A 24304-nucleotide genomic window follows, 5' to 3' on the forward strand; every position below is an offset into this window, starting at 1 on the left:
GCTCCCCCGTGGGGCACCTGCCCCACGTACGGGGGGGCGGATCGAGGGCGCCCGCCATGCGGGCCGGTGGCCCAGGGGGGTTGTGTGTGGGGGCAGGGCCGCCCAGAGAATTCCGGGGGCCCGGGGTCTTCGGCGGCGGGGGGCCCCCGCTCAGGGGCGGCTCTAGACCCCAGCGCGCCAAGCAGGCGCGTGGGGCGGCCCTTTCCCTGGGGGGGCGGCATTTGGCTCCGGTTGAGCTCCCGCAGTCATGCCTGCGGCAGGTCAATCGGAGCCGCGGGAAGAGGGGAAACACTCCAGGGGCCCCGGAAAACACTCGTGGGGGCCCCTGCGGGACGCGGGGCCTGGGGCAAATTGCCCCTCTTGCCCCCCCCTCTGGGCGGCCCTGGTGGGGGGGGGGTGGAACCCCCGTGTTAGGAGTGTGGGTGTGAGGAAGTGGGGCTGTTCTTAATGTTCCCTCTGAATACTGGGGGGGGCTCAGTTCCTGGCCGACCCTCTGTTGCCTGGCAACTAATGGCCGGGCCCTTCCCCCCTGCCAGGGGAGGCTAAAGGTGGGGGAGCCAGAGAGATCAGGTGACCTCCTGGCCTGGGGAAGAGACAAGGCCCAGAGAGGGGGGGCTGGAGGGGGTGTCAGTCTGGAGCTGCCTGGGGACGAGGAGTGAGGGCAGACGTGGGGGTCTGGCTCACTGCCCCCCAGAATGGACCCGGCCGAGGGGTCCGGTTCTCTGTACCTACAAGCTCTGTGTTAGACCCCGTTCCTGTCATCGAATAAACCTCTGTGTCACTGGCTGGCTGAGAGTCACGTCTGACTGTGAAGTGGGGGGGCAGGACCCCGTGGCCCCCCCAGGACCCCGCCTGGGCGGACTCACTGTGGGAAGCGCACGGAGGGGCAGAGGAGGCTGAATGCTCCAAGGAGAGACCCAGGAGGTGAAGACGTGGGAGCTTCTTGCCCTGCAGACAGGCTGCTCCGAGGGAGAGGAGGCTCCCAGAGTCCTGCCTGGCTTGGTGGGGAGCAGCTCCAGAGCAGCGCCCGGGGGCTCCGTGACAGCTGCACAGACAGACAGTCCCTGCCCCAAAGAGCTCACAGTCGCACTAGGTGGGAGGGGAAACTGAGGCCCAGGGAGGGGAAGGGACTCAGTCAAGGCAACCCCCCAGGAGGGCCCCAGGCCTCACTCTGAAGGGCCCCACCTCCCTGTTCAGTAGCAGGGGGAGAATCTGCCTCTGCACCCAGAGTAGCTGGGGCTGAAGGGGAGCCTGGGGGTGGCTCTCGGGCCGGTGCTAGGCAGGGGGCCGACTGGGTGACCCGAACTGTCCCTTCTGGCCGGGAAGGGCTGGAGACCGAGGGGCCCAGGCAGGTCTCTGGGGCCTGGGCAGGTCTCTGGGGCGGGGTGTGATGCAGTAGGGACGGGCTGCATGGGGGAGGGGAGAGCAGGGGGTGACTTTAGGTGAGAGTTACCTGAGCCTGTAACCTGAGCCAGGAGGGGGGTGGGGCCAGGTGACACCTTTGCCCCAGGAGCTGGACAAAGGGAGAGGGGGAGAAGGAGGGGGGGAGCCGGCTGGAGGGGGTTTTGGTTTGAGGCTGGCTGGGAAGAGGCAGGAACCCCAGGCTGGGGTCTAAGCTCCCCCCCCCCCAGAGGGACCTGGCTGGGGGTCCTGGTTGTACCCACAAGCCCTGCTGGGGACTGTTCCTGTCGGCTAATAACCCGTCGGTGTCACTGCCTGGCTGGGAGTCCCGGGGAACCGCAGGAAGTGGGGGGTGCAGGGCCCTGACATGAGGGTTCTCTGGGCCCGGGTCAGGTCTTTGGGGCCCGGGCAGGCCTCTGGGGCGGGGGTTCTCTGGGGCCCAGGCAGGTCTCTGGGGCCCGGGCAGGCCTCTGGGGTGGGGGTTCTCTGGGGCCCGGGCAGGTCTCTGGGGTGGGGGTTCTCTGGGGCCCAGGCAGGTCTCTGGGGCCCGGGCAGGCCTCTGGGGTGGGGGTTCTCTGGGGCCCGGGCAGGCCTCTGGGGCGGGGGTTCTCTGGGGCCCAGGCAGGTCTCTGGGGCCCGGGCAGGTCTCTGGGGCGGGGGTTCTCTGGGGCCCAGGGTTCTAGGGCGCTGGACGTGTTGTGCCTGGCTGGGCCCCCAAAGCCAGCAGCTGTTTGGCCGTTGCCTTCAGCAGGGGCCGGGTGGGGGCAGCTGTTTGGAAACCCCAGGGCTCGGTCTGACGGCGCGGGGGCTGCTTGCAGGGGGGACACAGCACAAGGGAGCCTGGTGGCTGGTGGGTCGGGTGTTTATTCCATTTTCTCAGAGCAAGCAAGGAGAGTCGGGGGGGCATCATGACAGTGGGGATGGGGTTGGGGGGTCCTGCAGGGACCATGGCAGTGGGGATGGGGTTGGGGAATGGGGGGGTCCTGCAGGGACCATGGCAGTGGGGGTGAGGTTGGGGAATCGGGCGGTCCTGCAGGGACCATGGCAGTGGGGGTGGGGTTGGGGGATCCTGCAGGGACCATGGCAGTGGGGATGGGGTTGGGGAATGGGGGGGTCCTGCAGGGACCATGGCAGTGGGGGTGGGGTTGGGGGGTCCTGCAGGGACCATGGCAGTGGGGATGGGGTTGGGGAATGGGGGGGTCCTGCAGGGACCATGGCAGTGGGGGTGGGGTTGGGGGGTCCTGCAGGGACCATGGCAGTGGGGATGGGGTTGGGGAATGGGGGGGTCCTGCAGGGACCATGGCAGTGGGGGTGGGGTTGGGGAATCGGGGGGTCCTGCAGGGACCATGGCAGTGGGGGTGGGGTGGGGGGGTCCTGCAGGGACCATGGCAGTGGGGGTGGGGTTGGGGAATGGGGGGGTCCTGCAGGGACCATGGCAGTGGGGGTGGGGTTGGGGGGTCCTGCAGGGACCATGGCAGTGGGGGTGAGGTTGGGGAATGGGGGGGTCCTGCAGGGACCATGGCAGTGGGGGTGGGGAATGGGGGGGTCCTGCAGGGACCATGGCAGTGGGGATGGGGTTGGGGGGTCCTGCAGTGACCAAGGCAGTGGGGGTGGGGTTGGGGGGTCCTGCAGGGACCATGGCAGTGGGGATGGGGTTGGGGACTGGGGGGGTCCTGCAGGGACCATGGCAGTGGGGGTGGGGTTGGGGGGTCCTGCAGGGACCATGGCAGTGGGGATGGGGAATGGGGGGGTCCTGCAGGGACCATGGCAGTGGGGGTGGGGTTGGGGGGTCCTGCAGGGACCATGGCAGTGGGGGTGAGGTTGGGGAATGGGGGGGTCCTGCAGGGACCATGGCAGTGGGGGTGGGGTTGGGGAATGGGGGGGTCCTGCAGGATCTAGGTGTCACAGCCCACAAAGCGGGTGAAGTTGTCCAGCGTTTGCAGAAACGTTTTCTTTCTCCCGTCGCTTTCGGCTTCCTCCGGCCTCGGCCAGGGCACGATGAAGCCCGCCTTGCCCAGGACGTAGGTGTAGCTGGTTCCAAGGAAGGGAGAAGGCGCCTGTCAGTGCCGGGGGCGCGGAACTCGGGAAGTGGCCCCTACGCCCCAGTCCTGGCCTGGTCCCCCCCCCCCCCCGCGCCAGGCACGGACCAGCCGAGAGCCCGGGGAGCCTCACCGGGGGCAGGGGCCAGGGCTGCTTGGAGCCCGTTCTGGCCGAGGACGCAGGGTCAGCTGGGCCCAGCCTGGAGCGGGCCGGGTGCTCAGCTCCCCTTTGGCCCCACGGGAAGCACGTGACCCCAGGTGCGCAGAGCTGGGTACGTGCCGGGGCTCCAGCACACGGAGCCGGGGCCCCTCCAAAGCCGAGCTCCAGGCCCCGCAGCTTCACGCGGCCAGTCGCCCCCAGCGGATCGGCCCCGTACGGCTGCCCTGGGGCTCCTCGCCTCTGGCCAGCGCTGCCCCCACAATGGCCTCCTGCTCGGCCGGGCACAGCAGGGAACAGGCAGCCCCCAGCTGGGCCACGGCGCAGCCCCCCGGACAGTGCGCGCCAGCCCCAGGGAGGGGACTCACCTGTCTGTGGCCAGCCAGAGATCCCGCGTCCGGCCCATGACCAGGTACTGCTCCTGCTCTCGCAGGCCCAAGGTGGCCGCGCAGGTCGCGTGGGAGACAAATCTCCTCACTTTCCCGCTCGCCTCCGCGTCTGTCCCTGGGGGAACGGACCCTGGGTCAGACTGGGGGGGGGCACCTCCCTGCCAGCGAGGCGCTGCCCACAGTCAGGCAAAGGCCCCCCTGGCACCACCTTCCCCCTGGGCATCCGCTTCCCGGCTGGAAACCGCTCAGAACAGTGGCAAGAGCTCCTGGCATCCCTGAGGGGCCTGTGCACCCGAGTGACCCTGTGTCCTTACTGTGGGGGGGTTGGCCTGGGAGGACGAGCTGCATTGGGGGATGGAGACCGGCCGGAGGGAGGAGACCTGAGCAGGTAACGGGAGAACCCAGGGAGGGGGAGAGGCCAGGTGACACCTCTGCCGGGGAGCTGAACAAAGGCTGGGGGGGGAGACGCTGGGGAGGGAGAGTTTCAGGAGCCGGGTGGGGAATGGAGGGGAGCCCAGACGGGGCTCTGACCCCCCAAGGGGGCTGTGGTGCCCCTGGGACCCCAAGATGGACCTAATTGGGGAGGATCCTGTTGTCTGTGCCTGCAAGACCCGTCCTGGCCTGTGTCCTGTCGGCTAATAAACCTTCTGCTTTACTGGCTGGCCGAGAGTCCCGGGGAATCGCAGGAAGCCGGGGGTGCAGGGCCTTGTCTCCCCAAACTCCGTGACAGGCCCCCATCCCCCCAGTTCCCGACAGCTCCCAGCCCCCCACTGCAGCAGGGCAGGGGAGGAATTGGCAAAATGAAACCCAATGACTCTGCCGGGACGTGTCGGGGGGTGTGTGGAGTGTAAGTCCCCTGAGGGGGGCAGCCAGGCCGGGGATCCCCAATAGTCCTGCAAAGACCCACAGCAGGTTTCCATGGGGGCCAGAGCCCCACAGTTTGACTTTGAATCTGAAAGAAGTTTGAGCGGCACGGCGCCCCCTAGCGCCGCCCTGGGCCCAGCACTGACTGAGGCGAGAGTGCCCCATACTGAGCGTGAGGAAGTGGGGCTGTTCTTAATGTTCCCTCTGAATACTGGGGGGGGGCCTCAGCTCTGGCCGACCCTCTGTCTCCTGGCAACTAATGGCCGGGCCCTTCCCCCTGCCAGGGGAGGCTAAAGGTGGGGGAGGACAAAGAGATCAGGTGACCTCCTGGCCCGGGAAAGAGACACAGCCAGAGAGGAGGGGCTGGGGGGGGGGGTTGGGCAGTTTTGGAAGCTGGCTGGGAAATGGAGGGGAGCCCTGATGGGGCTCGGGCCTCCCAGCGGGGCAGTGGCCTCCCTGGGGCCCCAGATGGACCTAACTGAGGGGTCCTGTTGTCTGTACTGGTAAGACCTGTCCTGGCCTGTGTTCCTGTCGGCTAATAACCCTGCTGTGTGACTGGCTGGCTGAGAGTCACGTCTGACTGCGACGTGGGGGGGGCAGGACCCCGTGGCCCCCCCAGGGCCCCGCCTGGGCGGACTCGCGGTGGGAAGCGCACGGAGGGGCCGAGGATGCTGGATGCTCCACGGGAGAGGAGGCTCCCCAAAGTACTGACTGGCTTTGTGGGGAGCAGTTCCAGAGCATCGCCGGGGGCTCCGTGACACTGAGCCCCCGCCCCGCTCCCTCCAGCGCCCCCCATTTCCTGCATCATCCCCTGCCGAGCCCCCGCCCACCCCCTGCAGCCCAGTGTCCCCTGCAGCACCGTGGGGCCAGCACTGACAGAGGGGAGCCCCCCCCCGCCGTGGCCCCTCGGGGGTCTCCGCTCGCAGCCCAGCCTGCCCGGGACGGCAGCGCTGCCTCAGCGGAGCTCACCAGACTTGATGACGTCCAGGACCTTCATGCTGTAATAGACGGTGCTGTTGTGTGGCTCCCGCTGCTCCAGCTGCACCTTGTAGGCTGAGGCAGAGGAGAGGAACCAGCGGTGAGCCCGTGTCCCAGGGGCCCTGCACCCCACGCACCTCAGTGGCAAGCGGCGGAGCCAGCACCCCCTGCTCCAGGGACCCCCCGCTCGTCTCCAGGGTCTGTTACGTCCATGTATGGCCTGGCCCCGGAACCGCCTGCCGCGGGGAGGGGAGGATTCAGGAGGCACCTGGGAGCGTTTACAGCTCACACCACAGGGCTGAGCGGGGAAGGCGCAGGGTGGCCCCGGGAGGCGCCTCGCCCCAGCTGGGCCTGGCACAGAGGGGCTGTTCGGCCGGGCTACGAGGGGGCTGAAGGAAAGGGGGTGGGATATTGGAGACCACAAGGGCTGGGAGCCAGCAGGTGGGTTCTGACCCGAGCCTGGTGTCCCGGGCCCGGCACCAGCTGCTCCAGGAATGGGAACGACGCTCCCAGGGCGGGAGGACGAGCTGCTCCAGGATGGTCTCGTCCTGCCCCTGAGTCGTCAGAGGTTGGTTTAAGCCGGAAGGAGGCGGTTTTCTCCCCCTCCCAAGCTCTGTTTGCAGTAACTCTACAAGCCCTGCCCGCTCCTGCTCTCACTGAACGCCGTCCCATCCTGTGGCAGTGGGTTCCACAGGCTAAGGACAGAGCGGGTCACTGGCTGGTTCGGAATCGCTGCCTTTTGACGTCATTGGCCGGCGCCTGGTCAGGTGTGACGAAGTGGGGGATTTTCTTACTGTGTGCGCCTCAGTTTCCCTGTGTGCTGCGTGTGTAACGAGGGGGTGGGAAAAGGAGTTTGTTGGTGCAGAGGACACCTAGCAGCCGGGACCCCAGACAGCTGCCTGGGGATGGGGGACGTTAGCGAGCGGTGACCTGGTGACCCGGAGGCCCAGCTCAGGAGTCACAGCCGGTTCTGGCCAGTGGGAGGACAAAGGGCGGTGGGGAGAGGACCCTGTAATGGAGTAGGAAGCACAGACTGTCTGTGTGGGGGAGGGGAGAGCCAGAGGTTTAGGTGAGATGCAGGAATTCTAACTGTGAGCTGAGCTGGGCCTGGGGGAGGGGAGGTGACACCTCTGGCCAGGGCAGACACAAAGGAAAGAGGCGGAGGAGAGAGGAGGGGCCGAGGGGGTTAGGCAGACGGAAGTTGGCTGAAGAAGAGAGGGGAGCAGGCAGACCGAGCTCTGATCCCCGAGGGGGGCTGGGAGGCCCCCAAGATGGACCTATCCGGGGGATCCGGTTATCTGTGCCTGCAAGACCTGTGTTGGACTGTGTTCCTGTCGTCTAAATAAACCTTCTGCTTTACTGGCTGGCTGAGAGTCCTGGTGAATTGGCAGGGAGGCCAGGGGTGCAGGGCCTGACTCCCCCACACTCCGTGACAACTGGTGGCAGAGGTGGGATCGACTGCACCCCGCGGACGGCGCTTCCTGCAGTAAGTGACTGGGGAGCAGTAAAACGAAGGGGCGATTCACCCTGGGAGTGTGTGACCAGAGAGAAGGACTTTGGAGTAACAGGGTCCCCCGGGGGATCACAGTGAGCGATCCCAGCGGCGGAGGAGGCTGCCGCTCGACCCTGGCAGAGAGGGGGTGACCTCAAGGACTGGCACACTAGGGGTCCCCCTGGAACCCGTGGGGAGCGGCGAGCACCCCGGCCTGCGAGCGGCCAGCAGGAAGATGTATGCCACGCAGCGCAAGTGGGAGCTGGTGGAGCAGTGCAAGCAGAGGGGGCTGCACTATGGGAAGCTCACCAAGGCCCAGCTGATTGCCCGGCTGGAGGAGAGAGACCGAGTCAATGAACCGGACCCGGTCTCTGAGGGGAGCAGCCGGGCAGATACAGCGCAGGCACCAGTGTCTGTCCCCGCTGGGAGGGGTCAGCCGGCCGCTGAGGGCTCCCCGAGACCTCCCACCCCTAGGCATAGGGGGAGGGGGAGGAGGAGCCCAGCTACGGAGGGCACCGTGACCCCCCCGACCAGCCGGGAATCATCCCGGCGACGCTCGGCCTCCGTGGAACTCAGGCGGCTGGACTTGGAGAGAGAGATCAAACTGATGGAGATGGAGGACCGGCAGAAGCAACGCGACCATGAGCTGGCCATGGCCCAGCTGAAAAGCAGGGAGGCCCTGGCTGCGGCTAGTGAGGGGGGGCCCAAGCCTACAAAGAGCTTCGATAAGAACTTCCTGGCCCGGCGTAAGGAGGGGGAGGACATAGACACCTTCCTGACGGCCTTTGAGAACGCCTGTGAGCTGCACCAGGTGGACCCTGCAGACAGGATCTGGTGCCTCACCCCCTTACTGGACCCCACCGCCGTGGAGGTGTACAGCCGAATGAGAGGGGCGGAGGCGCGGGACTACAACCTGGTCAAAGAGGCCCTACTCCGCGAGTTTGGGCTGACCCCGGAGATGTACCGGAAAAGGTTCCGGAGTCAGCGTAAAACCCGGGAGGGCACATACCTGCAACTGGTCAACCGGGCGCAGGGGTACGCCCGCAAGTGGACGGCTGGGGCCCAAACTAGAGAGGACCTGCTTGACCTATTCGTACTGGAGCACCTGTATGAGCAGTGCCCATCGGACCTGAAGCTGTGGTTGATGGACCAAAAGCCGGAGAACCCGCAGCATGCAGGCCGGCTGGCCGACCAATACATGGACAGTCGGGCAGGGGATAATAGGGAGGCGTCTTGAAGTAGCAGGTCGGCCTCGACGCAGAGGGAGACTCACCAGGGAACCTCCCAGACGGGGCCGAGGGAGGACCCCCGCCAAAGGGAAACATCTGGCGGCAGGTCCAGCCGTTCCACTCGAGGGGACCAGCGAGACGTGGGCTGCTACCAATGTGGCCAACCGGGCCACATACGGGCCCAGTGCCCCAAGCTCCGGGACAAACTGAGCAGACCAGCCCCACACCGGGTCAACTGGGTAGAGACCCAGCAGGATGAGGGGCAGGGTTCGCAGGGAAGGGGGGCGGGCCGCGTAACCCCTGCGAAGGAGGGAGGGGGGCCCCGGGCTGTCCCCTCCGAGGGGCTGGATGCTCCCAACCCTGAGTTTTGGGTTTACAGGGTGGACACGGGACTACCCCTCCGGAGTGAGTGCCTTGTTCCCCTGGAGGTAGACGGGAAGGAGGCCACTGGGTACTGGGATACGGGCGCAGAGGTGACGCTGGCCCGGCCCGAGGTGGTGGGCCGAGATTGGATGGTGCCCAACACCTACCTGAACCTGAGGGGTGTGATCGGGACCCCATTCAGGGTGCCTGTCGCGAGGGTGCACCTAAAGTGGGGGGACAAGGAGGGCCTCAAGGACGTGGGGGTGCACCCGCATTTGCCCATGGAGGTGTTAATGGGGGGGGACCTCGAGGACTGGCCCAGTAACACCCGGGGTGCCCTGGCCGTGAACCGTAGTCAGAGTCGACGCAGGGCTCTGCACCCTGACACCGGGGAAGGCACTCTGCCCGGGGCACCGGACCCTGACCCGGTGGGGAGGAAACGCCCAGGGACAGGGCTCAGAGAGGCTGTGGCCCCAGACCCAGCCGGGGAGAGAGAGCAGATCCCCGGCCCTGCCCCAGCGGCTGAGTACCAGGCCGCGGTGCGGGAAGACCCCTCCCTGCGGAGGATAGGGGACCTGGCCAGCCTCGGGGGGGGACAGACCACGGGACGAGGTGGCCGGAAAAGGTTCCTGTGGGAGAAGGGGCTCCTGTACCGAGAATGGGCTCCCCCAGGGAAGATGGAGTCAGGGGGGATCAGGAGGCAGCTGGTGGTACCCCAGGAGTATCGCCACCAGCTGCTGTGCCGGGCCCATGACATGTCCCCCTCAGGGCACCCGGGAGCCTGGCGTACCCAGCAGAGGCTGCTGCAGAACTATTACTGGCCTGGGGTCTTTGCCCATGTCCGGCAGCACTGCCGCTGCTGTGACTTCTGCCAGAGGGGGAGGAAGGCCCGGGACAGGGGGAAGATGGCTGTAAGGCCCTCGCCCCGCCCCGAGGAGCCTGTCCAGAGGGGGGCCAGGGTCAAAAGGGGGGCTCTGAACCGAGAGAGCCCGAATCACGGCCCTCCAGACTGGAACGTGGGGAGAAGGCCCCAGCCCAGCGTGCACCCCAGGGGGACTGGGGTGGGGAAGGGGCACGGGCGGCATAAGGTTGTAGGTGGGTCCGAACTTCCCCGGGTCACTGGCTGGAGTGACCCCGCTCAGTTCAGTCTCGGAGGGGGGAGAGGTGTGATGGAGTAGGAAGCACAGACTGTCTGTGCGGGGGAGGGGAGAGCCAGAGGTTTAGGTGAGATGCAGGAATTCAACTGTGAGCTGAGCTGGGCCTGGGGGAGGGGAGGTGATACCTCTGGCCAGGGCAGACACAAAGGAAAGAGGCGGAGGAGAGAGGAGGGGCCGAGGGGGTTAGGCAGACTGAAGTTGGCTGAAGAAGAGAGGGGAGCAGGCAGACCGAGCTCTGATCCCCGAGGGGGGCTGGGAGGCCCCCAAGATGGAGATAACCGGGGAGATCCGGTTATCTGTGCCTGCAAGACCTGTGTTGGACTGTGTTCCTGTCGCCTAAATAAACCTTCTGCTTTACTGGCTGGCTGAGAGTCCTGGTGAATCGGCAGGGAGACCGGGGGTGCAGGGCCTGACTCCCCCACACTCCGTGACAGACCCCGGTGACCGGACCAGCTGGTTCCAGCCAGAGGGGATGAGAGCAGGCCCAGGCCACCCTGTTTCCCTGGAGAGAAGACAATGGACAGAGGTGAGGCTTGGGGACAGGCGGGGCGGCTCCAGGCCCCAGCACGCCAAGCGGGTGCTCGGGGCGGCAAGCCGTGCGGGGGGGGGGCTCTGCTGGTGGCCGCCAGGGCGGCAGGCAGGCTGCCTTCAGCGGCTCCGCTGGTCCCGCAGCTTCGGACCTCCCGCAGGCGCGCCGCCGAAGGCAGCCTGCCTGCCGTGCTTGGGGCGGCAAAATTCCTAGAGCCGCCCCTGGTATCAGAGGCCCAGCTGGGAAGCAGGGGGGCTCGGAGCTGGAGGGGGGGGCAGGCAGAGCCCCCCTGGATTCAGGGGAGACTGGGATGTGCTGGGCTGAGGGTGGAGAGTTTCCTGTGCTGTGTCAATGCTCAATAACCTTCCCATGTTCCGCTGGCTGAGAGTCGCTGCGGGCTAGAGAACAGGGCGGCGGGGGGGGGCATCGTCCCCTTCGGGGGATGGAGGCCTGGGGGGCCCAGAGCGAGGGGACTCCCTGGGGGGCCCCGGCAGAGACAGACGTGCTGAGGCTCAGAGAGGGGCGGTTCCAGGAGGTGGAGGGGCTGGACCCCCAGAGAGGTGGACCCCCAAGAAAGGCTGTCGCCCCGAAGGGGGTTCCCCCCAGGGACCGTATGGAGCCAGGAGAGAGCCTGAGTCCTGGGAGTCCGTGACAACTGGGAACCATGCTGCAGGGCTGTGACGTTATTGATATAAACTGGGACCATATAGAACATGGTTTGCAACCAAGGTCCTGTAGTGGCACCAAATCTTAGGTAAAGGGGGTCATCTAAGGTGTGTGAGGCCAGGTTCTGGGTTGCTGGTTAGGATTGTGCTGTCTGGGTGCATGTGTCATTTTGTAGTTGAAGTTATAAGTATTGGTTCTGTACTGTCTGTATTTCAAATCTGTGCTCTGCTTCTGGGTGACACCCCAGACAAGTTGGTGTTAGCTCTGCCTGGCCTGCTTGATGGCCCATTAAGGACCATCAGCTACACAACTGACCCATGGAGAGAAGGCAGATAGGCCTTGTGACTCAGCAAAGTGCAGGGACTGGCCCATGTGACTCCAGACTCCATTTTGCTGTAATTTTCCACAGTAAGAACAAAGAGATTCTTACACCTGGAAAAGCCTATATAAGGCTAATGCCTCATCTCCATCCTGTCTTCAATCCTGCTTCGTACCTCTGGAGGGACTTTGCTACAAACTGAAGCTCTGCACAAGGGACTGACTGACTCATCCCAGCGGGGGATGTTCTCCAGAGACTTGATTAAACCTGCAGTTTACGCCATCACTGCTACAAGCCTGAACTAAGAACTTTGCCATTACTGGATGTAATTGATTCCATTTAACCAATTCTAGCTCTCAGCTCGATCTTTTTCCTTTTATGAATAAACCTTTAGATTTTAGATTCTAAGGGATTGGCAACAGCGTGATTTGTGGGTAAGATCTGATGTGTATATTGACCTGGGTCTGGGGCTTGGTCCTTTGGGATCGAGAGAACCTTTTTCTTTTACTGGGGTGTTGGTTTTCATAACCATTCATCCCCAGGACGAGTGGCACTGGTGGTGATACTGGGAGACTGGAGTGTCTGAGGGAATTGTTTGTGTGACTTGTGGTTCGCCAGTGGGGTGAAACCGAAGTCATTTTTGTCTGGCTGGTTTGGTGCCTTTGAGGTGGAAAACCCCCAGCCTTGGGCCGTAACTGCCCTGTTTGAGCGATTGGTCCTGAATTGGCACCTCAGTTGGGTCCCGCCAGAACCGCATCGTCACAAGGGTAACCCAGCCGAGCGCTCCCAGCCCCCCGGGAGCCCTCCCCAGAGCCCACCCGGGGCTTACCGTAGTCCATGCCCGTGTCACAGGCTTTGTTGTAGAGCTGGTTCCCTGACAGGTCATCTGACAGGGGAGAGGTCATCCGAAGGCAGTTGTCTGAGCGCATGGAAAGGGGAGAGGTCAGAGGACCCGGCTGGCCAGGCTGCACGTCTGGGGAGGTCCTGGCCTGCCCGGTAGCTCACAGGAACGTGGTTGGAGCGTCCCAGGTCCCATGGGGGCGCACGGTCTTGGTGCGAAGCCCAACAGAGACCGCGGGGACCTGGTGCTCAGGGTGCGGCTGAGCCGGGGCGTTTCCAGGCACTGCTCTGACCAGGGCGTAGTCACGAGCCAGCGTTAGCCCCAGAGAATTCTCTGCCATGCACGGAGCCCGGCAGCGGGGAACAAGCCCGGCCCGGGGCCCGGCAGCGGGGAACGAGCCCGGCCCGGGGCCCGGCAGCGGGGAACGAGCCCGGCAGCGGGGAACGAGCCCGGCCCGGGGCCCGGCAGCGGGATACGAGCCCGGCACAGGGCCCGGCAGCGGAGAACGAGCCCGGCCCGGGGCCCGGCAGCGGGGAACGAGCCCGGCCCGGGGCCCGGCAGCGGGGAACGAGCCCGGCCCGGGGCCCGGCAGCGGGGAACGAGCCCGGCCCGGGGCCCGGCAGCGGGGAACGAGCCCGGCCCGGGGCCCGGCAGCGGGGACCGAGCCCGGCCCGGGGCCCGGCAGCGGGGAACGAGCCCGGCCCGGGGCCCGGCAGCGGGGAACGAGCCCGGCAGCGGGGAACGAGCCCGGCAGCGGGGAACGAGCCCGGCCCGGGGCCCAGCAGCGGGGAACGAGCCTGGAACGAGCCCGGCAGCGGGGAACGAGCCCGGAACGAGCCCGGCCCGGGGTCCGGCAGTGGGGAACGAGCCCGGCAGCGGGGAACGAGCCCAGAACGAACCTGGCAGGGGCCCGGCAGCGGGGAACGAGCCCGGCAGTGGGGAACGAGCCCGGCCCGGGGCCCGGCAGCGGGGAACGAGCCCGGAACGAGCCCGGCCCGGGGCCCGGCAGCGGGGAACGAGCCCGGAACGAGCCCGGCCCGGGGCCCGGCAGCGGGGAACGAGCCTGGCAGCGGGGAACGAGCCCGGCAGCGGGGAACGAGCCCGGCCCGGGGCCCGGCAGCGGGGAACGAGCCCGGAATGAGCCCGGCCCGGGGCCCGGCAGCGGGGAACGAGCCTGGCAGCGGGGAACGAGCCCGGCAGCGGGGAACGAGCCCGGCCCGGGGCCCGGCAGCGGGGAACGAGCCCGGCAGCGGGGAACGAGCCCGGCCCGGGGCCCGGCAGCGGGGAACGAGCCCGGCAGTGGGGAACGAGCCCGGCCCGGGGCCCGGCAGCGGGGAACGAGCCCGGAACGAACCTGGCAGGGGCCCGGCAGTGGGGAACGAGCCCGGCAGCGGGGAACGAGCCCGGCACAGGGCCCGGCAGCGGGGAACGAGCCCAGCAGCGGGGAACGAGCCCGGCACAGGGCCCGGCAGCGGGTAACGAGCCTGGAACGAGCCCGGCAGCGGGGAACGAGCCCGGCAGCGGGGAACGAGCCCGGCCCGGGGCCCGGCAGCGGGGAACGAGCCTGGAACGAGCCCGGCAGCGGGGAACGAGCCCGGAACGAACCTGGCAGGGGCCCGGCAGTGGGGAACGAGCCCGGCCCAGGGCCCGGCAGCAATAACTTCCTGGGGAAGCGGCCAGGCCAGCGCTCGCTGGCGGGTGACTGTCATGCTGATCCGGGCGCCGTGGCCCGTCCCTAGCGTCCCCCTCCCAGGGCGGCTGTGCCGTGAGGAGCGGGGCGCCCCTGGCTGGGCAGCGAGAGGAGCAGGCGACGCCAGGATGCCGGGCGCGGCTTTACCTTCGGCACATTTGCACACCTCCTCCTGGCAGATCTTCCTCAGCAGCTCGCTCTCGCGCGGCGCGTTGTAGAAGCGGCTGCATCTCCGGGCTGCGAGGGGAAGAGACCCAGAGGCCGTGTCCTGCTCAGGCCGGCTGCCAAGGGGCAGCTCCTGCCGCTGGAGCCTGCCCCCCGCCCCCGGCTGCTCCACGTCCGTCCATCCCGTAGGGCACAGGGACACCCACCGAGCGCCCTGCCTCCCCCGCCCCCCAGCGCCGCACCAGCCCCCCAGCCCCCCAAGCGGGGTCGGCAGCTCTCCGGGCCGGCTGAGGCCTGGGGAGAGGAGTTCGACTCCATTCTCTCTCGCTCCAGCCTGGAGCCAGACCCCTGCCCCGGGCCACCCTCCCCTCGCACCCCCCTGCAGCCACGGGCCCCCCATCCGCCCAGCCTGTGCGCAGCTGCTGCACCTGGGTGCAGGGCAGGGCCTGGCGCTGGCTCTGACCCACGCGGTGCCCCCTTGGGAGCAGCCGGAGACCCCCCACCGTAACGCCCGCCCGGTGAGCAGGGAGGGGATCCTCGCGGCAAACCCGGCCCGTCAATCTCACACCTCCCGCACTCGGGCCCACGCTCGGGCCGGATTCGCCCCGGCGGGCACCTGAACGACGGGCAGGTTTGCAAAGCTGCCCTGCAGCCCCCGGCGCGATTCCCAGGGGCAGATTTCTACGCCAGCTACGGGCCCCGAGCCCATGTCCCCTCCCTCCCGCCAGAGCTCCCCCCCGGCAGCTACCAGGGGGCGCCAGCGCGGCAGCACCGGGCCTCCGAGTGGCGCTGGTCGCCATGGGGCCTGGGTCACCCCGATGCCCGTCCGCCTGCCCGCCTGCCAGTGGCACCGAGGGGTGCACGGAGCGCAGAGCCCCTGGCCAGCGCCTGGCCCAATGCACCGGTACCGGCTCCTTCCCTTGACAGGCATCGGGGCAAGCGCCTCTGCGGCGGGGGCTCTGCGTCCACACGAGCGGGGCTGCACCCCCGGGCTGCAGGGGGAGGCTGAACCCCCCCGCGGGGAGCTCCCAGACGTGGAAACGCGGCTCCCGCTCACTGGAAGCTGCCGACGCTGGAGCCGCAGCCCCCGGAGAGGCAGGGCCGGTGCCCGCGGTGCCCCTGCCCGGAGCCCTAAGGAGACGCTCACCAGGCTCGTAATACTCGTAGATGGTGACCACAGCCGGCTGCAGCATCCCCAGCTGCACACGCTGGTGAATCCGGAACCCGACTTCCATGTCCGTCTGATTGGAAATCTGCAGCGCCCGGGAACAGACCGGCCGGCTCAGCCCTGGGCCCATGCAGCCTGGCCTCCCGGCTGGCCCCAGCAGCAGCCGCTGGGGGATAATCCGCCCCGTGTGCCCCAGGCTGCCCCAGCGTGTGGTGGTGTCACGGACAGAACTCTGCATGCGCCCCCCACGGACAGACCCAGGCCCCCTTTGACTCCTCGCAGCCCTGCTGAGCGTCTGAACCCCCAGTGCCAGGCCAGACCCGCTCTGTCCGTGCCTCGGTGCCCAGCACGTGGGGGACCCACTCCGAGGGCTCAGCGCCGGCCGGGGAGAGCCCATGGGCCCAGCGGGGCTGCGGCATGGGCAGGACATAGCCAGGGGCCAACCTCAGGCAGCTCCAGGGCCCCTGCTCTGCTCAGCTGACCCCTGCGGATGGGGCTGGGCCCGACCCCCGGAAGAGGCCAGCAGGAAGCAGCGGGTGCTCGATCCTGGCATTGGCTCCCGCTCTCTTAGCACTGGGCCACGTGGCGCGGCAGGGTCCCTCCCGTGCGTCTCCGAGCTCAGTGCGGGCACTGCCGGCATGAGGTGAACGGCCCCGGGTCTGCGCTGCGCCCCCCGGCAGCCGCGCCCTGGGCAGGCCACACCGTCTCCACCCGTCTGCCCCCCTGGACTGCCAGGCCCCTCATGGGAACCCCGTTCTCTGTCAGGCTGGGGGGCCGATATCCCGTCAGTACAGCCTGCAGGGTCCCCAAGCCCCAGTCACCCGGGGCTGCGCAGTGAGAGGCCTTGGGTGGAGCATCTCAGGGGGCAGCAGATTTGTGGGATCCCGCGGTGAGAGGGGAGGGGCACAGTCCCACGGGGGTGGAGGGGACAGGGTCCGACACAGGAAAGGAGGGGCAGGGTCCCGCAAGGGGAGGGGTGGGGTCCCTGGGCGCAGAGGGGTGGGGTCTGGTGCAGGGAGCAGGGTCCGGCTCAGGGAGGGTGTGCAGGGAGGGGGGCAGGGTCCCTGGGGGCAGAGGGGTGGGGACAGGCGCAGGGAGGGGGTGCAGGGAGGGGGGCAGGGTCCCTGGGGGTGGAGGGGTGGGGTCCGTCGCAGGGAGGGGGGCAGGGTCCAGCGCAGGGGAAGGGGCAGGGTCCCTGGGGGCAGAGGGGCCGGGGCCGGCGCAGGGAGGGGGGCGGAGGGGTGGGGTCCAGCACAGGGGGGGCACAGGGAGGGGGGCGGAGGGGTGGGGTCCGGCGCAGGGAGGGGGCGCAGAGAGGGGGGCAGGGTCCCTGGGGGCAGCGGGGTGGGGTCCGGCGCAGGGAGGGGGGCGGCCCCTCACCTGGTTGAAGTAGAGGACGACGGAGTTGTTGCTGACGGTGCCTTTGCTCTCGAAGAGGAAGAAGTACTGCTCCACGCCGTTGGTGAGCTGTGGGGCCAGGCAGACACCGCTGAGCTGGGGCTCTGGGGCTGCCCTGCCCCCTCCAGCCAGCAGCACCCCCCAAGCTGCCCCCAGCTCGCAGGAGCCTGGCAGCAGGTCCGTTCCGTGGGGTGCCCCTGTCTCCACCCCCTCCCTTGTAGGGACCCGGGCTCTGACCCTCGGGGCTAACGGGGCCACGCGCGGGGCCACGCTGGCTCCCCACGGGCGGGTCTGGCCTGGCTGAGCCCCATGGCAGCCCCACAGAGCGTCAGGCCCGAGACCAGCAACCCTCTGGCCATGGGGCCGGCCCGTTCCCCCAGGTCACCTGCTTGAGCTCGCTCAGGTTGGGCTCGAAGCCTGTCAGCAAGGAGATGTCGATGATGGTCATTGTGGCATCCCGCAGCCCCAGGGACCTAGGGACAGAACACGGCCTTCAGCTCGCGCGTACGGGCAGGGGCAGGAGCCATGGGGCCATGGGGCCATGGGGCAGGGGCCATGGGGCCATGGGGCTCAGGGAAGGGGCAGGGCTGTCAGGGCAGGAGCCATGGGGCAGGGGCCATGGGGCACAGGGAAGGGGCAGGGCTGTCAGGGCAGGGCCCATGGGGCTCAGGGAAGGGGCAGGGCTGTCAGGGCAGGGGCCATGGGGCTCAGGGGCCATGGGGCAGGGGCCATGGTGCACAGGGAAGGGGCAGGGCTGTCAGGGCAGGAGCCATGGGGCAGGGGCCATGGGGCACAGGGAAGGGGCAGGGCTGTCAGGGCAGGGGCCATGGGGCTCAGGGGCCATGGGGCTCAGGGAAGGGGCAGGGCTGTCAGGGCAGGAGCCATGGGGCAGGGGCCATGGGGCACAGGGAAGGGGCAGGGCTGTCAGGGCAGGGGCCATGGGGCTCAGGAGCCATGGGGCACAGGGAAGGGGCAGGGCTGTCAGGGCAGGGGCCATGGGGCTCAGGGACCATGGGGCTCAGGAGCCATGGGGCTCAGGGAAGGGGCAGGGCTGTCAGGGCAGGGGCCATGGGGCACAGGGAAGGGGCAGGGCTGTCAGGGCAGGGGCCATGGGGCTCAGGAGCCATGGGGCTCAGGGGCCATGGGGCTCAGGGAAGGGGCAGGGCTGTCAGGGCAGGGGCCATGGGGCAGGGGCCATGGGGCTCAGGGAAGGGGCAGGGCTGTCAGGGCAGGGGCCATGGGGCTCAGGGGCCATGGGGCTCAGGGAAGGGGCAGGGCTGTCAGGGCAGGGGCCATGGGGCTCAGGAGCCCTGGGGCTCAGGGAAGGGGCAGGGCTGTCAGGGCAGGGGCCATGGGGCAGGGGCCATGGGGCTCAGGGAAGGGGCCGGGCTGTCAGGGCAGGGGCCCTGGGGCTCAGGGGCCATGGGGCTCAGGGAAGGGGCAGGGCTGTCAGGGCAGGAGCCATGGGGCTCAGGGACCATGGGGCTCAGGAGCCATGGGGCTCAGGGAAGGGGCAGGGCTGTCAGGGCAGGGGCCATGGGGCACAGGGAAGGGGCAGGGCTGTCAGGGCAGGAGCCATGGGGCTCAGGGGCCATGGGGCTCAGGGAAGGGGCAGGGCTGTCAGGGCAGGAGCCATGGGGCACAGGGAAGGGGCAGGGCTGTCTGGGCAGGGGCCATGGGGCACAGGGAAGGGGCAGGGCTGTCAGGGCAGGAGCCATGGGGCTCAGGGGCCATGGGGCTCAGGGAAGGGGCAGGGCTGTCAGGGCAGGAGCCATGGGGCACAGGGAAGGGGCAGGGCTGTCAGGGCAGGGGCCATGGGGCACAGGGAAGGGGCAGGGCTGTCAGGGCAGGAGCCATGGGGCACAGGGAAGGGGCAGGGCTGTCAGGGCAGGAGCCATGGGGCTCAGGGACCATGGGGCTCAGGGGCCATGGGGCACAGGGAAGGGGCAGGGCTGTCAGGGCAGGAGCCATGGGGCTCAGGGACCATGGGGCTCAGGGGCCATGGGGCACAGGGAAGGGGCAGGGCTGTCAGGGCAGGAGCCATGGGGCTCAGGGACCATGGGGCTCAGGGGCCATGGGGCACAGGGAAGGGGCAGGGCTGTCAGGGCAGGAGCCATGGGGCTCAGGAGCCATGGGGCTCAGGGAAGGGGCAGGGCTGTCAGGGCAGGGGCCATGGGGCACAGGGAAGGGGCAGGGCTGTCAGGGCAGGGGCCATGGGGCTCAGGAGCCATGGGGCTCAGGGAAGGGGCAGGGCTGTCAGGGCAGGGGCCATGGGGCACAGGGAAGGGGCAGGGCTGTCAGGGCAGGGGCCATGGGGCTCAGGAGCCATGGGGCTCAGGGAAGGGGCAGGGCTGTCAGGGCAGGAGCCATGGGGCACAGGGAAGGGGCAGGGCTGTCAGGGCAGGAGCCATGGGGCACAGGGAAGGGGCAGGGCTGTCAGGGCAGGGGCCATGGGGCTCAGGGGCCTTGGGGCTCAGGGGGCAGGCCCCATGGGGCTCAGGGAACAAGCAGGGGGCAGGGCTGTGGGGCAGGCCCCATGGGACACACCCTGCCTTGCTCTGCTCCATGTTCTTTGTACAGGGCTGTGAAGCAGAGCGGAGGGACCCGGGGGGCCAGACCCACGGCGGGGCAGAGTCTCCGCGGGGGGCGGCTGCTGCCGATTCCCAGCCCTGCAAGGCACCGGCCCGTCAGCGCCGTACCCTGGACCAAGCCCCCTGCCCCGCGCGTCACAGAACTCAGCCTGGCGCCCGGGTTCTGCCCTCGCCAGGGCCGGGTCCTTACCGGGCCTGGAGCCGGAGCCGGAAGGTGTTGATGTCGTCTGGCTTCTTCTCGTCTGTGAAGCCAAAGGGCAGGATTAGTGCAGGGCCCAGCTATGGGGCTGGGCCCCCGGGGGCGTCTCCTCCCCTCAGGCGGAGGGGCCCCGTTTCTGCCAGGCCGGGGCTCGGGGACAGGGAGCGGCTCCCAGGGGAGCAGACAACCGCCCGCCGTACCTTCGGGCACCTCCTCCACGCTCACCGCCAGCCAGAAGGCCTGGCACTCGAGTTCGCGGGCCGGCGGCAGCGTGTGGTACACGGTCAGGAGCTGGGAATGAAGCCGAGAGTGTGCGCTGAGTGGGTCACCCCCGCCAGCCGGCCCGTGGGCAAGGCACACCCCTCCCCTCCCCTCCCCTCCCCGCCGCTGTGGCACAGCAAGGCAGGGCCGGCATCAGGAGCAGAACCCAGGAGTCCTGGCTCCCAGCCTCCCCCCCCCCCACTCTAACCACTAAACCCCACTCCCCATTAAGAGCTGGGGAGAGAACCCAGGAGTCCTGGCTCCTAGACCCTCCTGCTCTAACCACCAGCCCCCACTCCCCTCCCAGAGCCGGGGAGAGAACCCAGGAGTCCTGGCCCCTGCCCCTCTCTAGTCTAGCCCATTGATGGGCAGAGCCCCGGTCCCCGTGTTCCCCAGGGGGTGCAGGGCTGGGTCGGGCTGTGGGCGATCGCCCGGGCCCAGGCATCACTCACTGTCACTGTGCCGGTGCCCGTCCCGCTGGCAGTGATGTTCAAATCTTCCTGGGCGTAGAACTGCAGGGGAAAGGGTGGGAGATGCTGAGGAGGTGCCGGGCTCTGCAGCACCCCAGAGCCAGCAGCCGCCCTGCCCTGGCCATGGAGCGCAGGGTCCCTCGGGGGAGCTCTGCTCTGCTCTCCGAGCCCTGCATGCCAGGTGCGTCCCCAGGGGGTGTGGCTTTGTGGCATGGGCGTGGCTGCATGCCAGGGGGTGGGCCCAAGGGTGGGGGTGGGGCCTGAGGCGGGACCTAAGGGGAGGGGGCGGAGATTGAGGGCAGGGAGCGGGGCTGCATGCCGGGGCAGGACCTCAGGAGGGATCAGAGATTGAGGGCAGGGGGCGGGGCCCGGGGGCAGGGGGCGGGGCCCGAGGGCAGGGGGCGGGGCCCGGGGGCAGGGGGCGGGGCCCGAGGGCAGGGGGCGGGGCCCGGGGCAGGGGGCGGGGCCCGGGGCGGGGCTCACCTTTTTGGAGCTGGAGCGCTGCAGGTAGGCGTTGGTGTTGTCGATGTCCCAGCGCTCGGTCAGTCTGCGCGTGGGGACGCTGACCTGCACCTTCAGGTCGACGGCCTGCTCGGGGGGGATGGCGGCCCGGTACTGCGCCAGGGCCTGCATGCCGATCACTGTGGTCTGGGGAGGAGGCAGAGGCTGGCAGCGGGGGCCGCGTGGGGCCGGGCCGCGGGGGAGGGGGGTTGCGCTGGGAAAGGTCTTGCCCAGACGGGGCGTTGGAGGCACCAGTTCGGCAGAGCTCCGGAGCACGTGCTCGACCCCCGTGTGCGGGGGGCACCGGCTGCGGCGGGCGGCTGCTCCAAAGCCCCTCACGCTCCACAGCCCGTCCGGTGGGCAGGGCAGGAGGAGGGGTCCTGCTCCCGCTGGGCCAGTTTGCTGCTGGCTGGGTGCACTGGGACTGGCTCCCTCCCGTTGCCACCCCACGGGGCAGCACGGGCATGGCCTGCCTGGGATCTCCGCCCCCCCTGGCCAGCACGTCCCCACCCCACTGCTCCAGGTCTGGGGATGGTGGACGCAGGCTTGCGGTGCACGGAAGGGTGTGTTCACTTGCAGGGTGGGGGGTCATGGAGGCTGTCAGTTGGCAGCCAGCCAGCCTTGGGCAGTCGGGCCGACTGCCACAGGGAGCAGCCTGTTTTGTCTCTCTCTGCTTTGGGTTCCTGCATCTTCTCGGGCACTAAAGCCGTGGCACATGGCGGCCTCCCAGCAGGCGGATCCATGTTTTCATCCACCGGCTCTGTGTGCCGTGAGCAAGCTGTCACGGCGTGTGGGGGAGTCCGGCCCTGCACCCCTCTTCCTGGACTCACAGTGACTCTCAGCCAGCCAGTAAAACAGAAGGTTTATTGAACAACAGGAACACAGGATACAGCCCAGCTTGTGTTCAGAGCCAGGACCCCTCGATCTGGCCTTTCTGGGGGGTTCAGGGTGCTTGGATCCCAGCCTAGGATCCCCTGAAAACCCACCACCCAGTTCCCGGACCGAAGACTGACTCCAGCCTTCCCCTCCGCCCCTTTTCTTTGTCTAGCCCCTGGGCAGAGGTGTCACCTCCCCTCCCCCAGGCCAGGCTCATGTTACCGCTGAATACCTGCATCTCACCTAAAATCCTCCCTGGCTCTCCCCTCCCCCACACAGACAGCCCCTGCTCCACCACACAAGCCAAGGCCGAGATCCTGGCAGGGGCACTGACCGGCCCCAGCTGGGAACCAAGCCCCCAACGCCGCGAGGGACCCCCGCGTGGGGCAGGAGGGAGGCTGGCCATGCTCAGGCCCACGCACAATCCCACCTCCTGGCACTCAGGGCCCCCTGCCTGCGCCAGCTCTCACCTGGGTGCTCTCATAGCCCCCGCCAAACTCCCTGCTCTCGACCAGCCACCGCACGATGGGGTGGGTCTCCTCAAAGCGCCCGAGGGTCAGCTTCTGCAGGAGGCCGTAGGCCGTGGCTTCGATGCTGTACAGAGAGCGGGCCGTGTGCTGGTCCACGGGCCAGTGTGTCCTGTCTGCGGAGGAGCAATGGGACACACAGACACACATCGCACATGCATCGCACACGCATTGCACACACAGCTCACATGGGCAGAGCCCACTGCACGCACACACAGGTGCAGAGTCACCTGCTATTGCACGCACACGGCACATACACAGTCACGTGTGCCCCCCACTCCCAGCGTCTGGCACAGCCCCTTCCTCTCTGCCTCATTTCCCCAGCCTATCCCCTCCCCGCACGAGCCCCCGCTCCGGGCGGTGCCGAGCGCCGGGCCCAGCCCCTCCGCCCCGGGCGGTGCCGAGCGCCGGGCCCAGCCTCTCCGCCCCGGGCGGTGCCGAGCGCCGGGCCCAGCCCCCCCGCCCCGGGCGGTGCCGAGCACCGGGCCCAGCCCCCCCGCCCAGGGCGGGGCTGAGGCCCCGGCCCAGCCCCCCCCCCGCCCCGGGCGGTGCCGAGCCCCGGGCCCAGCCCCCACACCCCAGGTGGTGCCGAGCTTCGTGACCAGCCACCAACCCCCGGGCGGTGCCGAGCGCCGGGCCCAGCCCCCCAGCCCCGGGCGGTGCCGAGTGCCGGGCCCAGCCCCCACTCCCCAGGTGGTGCCGAGCTTCGGGCCCAGCCCCCCCCCCGCCCCGGGCGGTGCCGCGCGCCGGGCCCAGCCCCCACACCCCAGGCAGTGCCGAGCGCCGGGCCCAGCCCCCCCCGCCCCGGGCGGTGCCGAGCGCCGGGCCCCCGCCCCCCCCCCCGCCCCGGGCGGTGCCGCGCGCCGGGCCCAGCCCCCACACCCCAGGCAGTGCCGAGCGCCGGGCCCAGCCCCCCCCAGCCCCGGGCCCAGCCCCCCGCCCCGGCTCTGCACTCACTGTGGGAGGCGAAGTCGTCCAGGACGGCGTTGGCCAGGGGGCTGTTCACCAGGGCCAGGGCGTAGGAGCTGATGGCCACGCTGTAGGGGTTCTGCAGGCTCCGGAGGCGGCTCTCCAGGTAGCCCTGGGCTTTCTGCAGGCCGTGGGGCAGCTCCTGTCGCCGGGAGAGAGGAAAGGGTTCTAAGCAGCCCCAGTGAAGCGCTTGCTCAGCTTCTTGAGAAGGGTCCAGAGCAGCAGCCGTGTTCGTCTGTACCCGCAGAAAGAACAGGGTCCCTGTGGCTCCCGAGAGACTCACACAGTTACCTGGGCGAGAGCTTTCGTGGGCGCCAGCCCCACTGCCAGGTGCCACAAGGATCCGGTTCTTCTGGACAAAGGAATGTGCAAGTGACGTGTCCAATCCAGAAACGCTTAACTGACAATAGACCTGGGGAGGCTCCAATCCACATGCCAAATCGTCCTGGGCCCTTCAAGAGGGCAGGTGGGCCAGGTCTGCGCCCGTACAGCACTGAGTCATGCCAGGACCTGGGACCTGCCCATGGGACTCCAGACTCCATCTTGCTGCTGGGATTTCCCACGGGTGTGAGAACGGAGGGGCCCTTCCACAGGCAGAGACTATTAAAGGCTGATGCCCCATCCCCATCCTGTCTTCAGTCCTCTGGAGGGGCCGTGCTACAAACTGAAGCTCTGAACAAAGGACCAAGGACCCATCCCAGCGGGGGATGTTCCAGAGACTTGATTTGAACCTGCCGTTTACTCCAAGCCTGAACCCAGGACTTTGCCATCACGGGATGTCACTGATTCCATTTAACGGGTTCTAGCTCCCAGCTGCATGTAGATTTTCGATCCTAAAGGGCTGGCGACAGCCTGACTTGTGCGTAAGATCTGACTTGTAGATTGACCTGGCTCTGGGCTTGGCCAGGGCCGGCTCCAAGTTTTTTGCCACCCCAAGCAAAAAAATGTCCCCGCCCCATTCCAACCCCTTCCCCAAATTCCTGACCCCCCCGCACCGCATTGCCCCTCCTACCTGTTTTGCGGCAAGCCTGGGAAGGGGGGGGGGGAGCGACGTGGCAGCGTGCT

General features: G+C 68.4%; 1 protein-coding gene across 1 annotated transcript in view; it reads right to left on the reverse strand.

Annotated features, from left to right (window-relative positions):
• Positions 1–3212: 3212 nt before the first annotated feature.
• The window catches only part of LOC123353877 (complement C3-like), a 46673-nt gene continuing 25581 nt past the window's right edge, over positions 3213–24304 (reverse strand). Inside the window, exons 28-41 of the mRNA XM_044995320.1 lie at positions 23228–23381; positions 22214–22386; positions 20850–21014; positions 20349–20408; positions 19836–19926; positions 19627–19678; positions 17231–17318; positions 16828–16914; positions 15427–15532; positions 14262–14351; positions 12413–12502; positions 5820–5903; positions 3966–4101; positions 3213–3432 (exon numbers count right to left, since the gene is read on the reverse strand). Coding sequence (XP_044851255.1) covers positions 3297–3432; positions 3966–4101; positions 5820–5903; positions 12413–12502; positions 14262–14351; positions 15427–15532; positions 16828–16914; positions 17231–17318; positions 19627–19678; positions 19836–19926; positions 20349–20408; positions 20850–21014; positions 22214–22386; positions 23228–23381 — 1512 coding nt within the window. The 3' untranslated portion in view covers positions 3213–3296. The remainder of the gene's footprint in view (positions 3433–3965; positions 4102–5819; positions 5904–12412; positions 12503–14261; positions 14352–15426; positions 15533–16827; positions 16915–17230; positions 17319–19626; positions 19679–19835; positions 19927–20348; positions 20409–20849; positions 21015–22213; positions 22387–23227; positions 23382–24304) is intronic.

This window comes from Mauremys mutica, chromosome 20, assembly GCF_020497125.1.
Source record: "Mauremys mutica isolate MM-2020 ecotype Southern chromosome 20, ASM2049712v1, whole genome shotgun sequence".
In the NCBI taxonomy this organism is placed as follows: Eukaryota; Metazoa; Chordata; order Testudines; family Geoemydidae; genus Mauremys; species Mauremys mutica.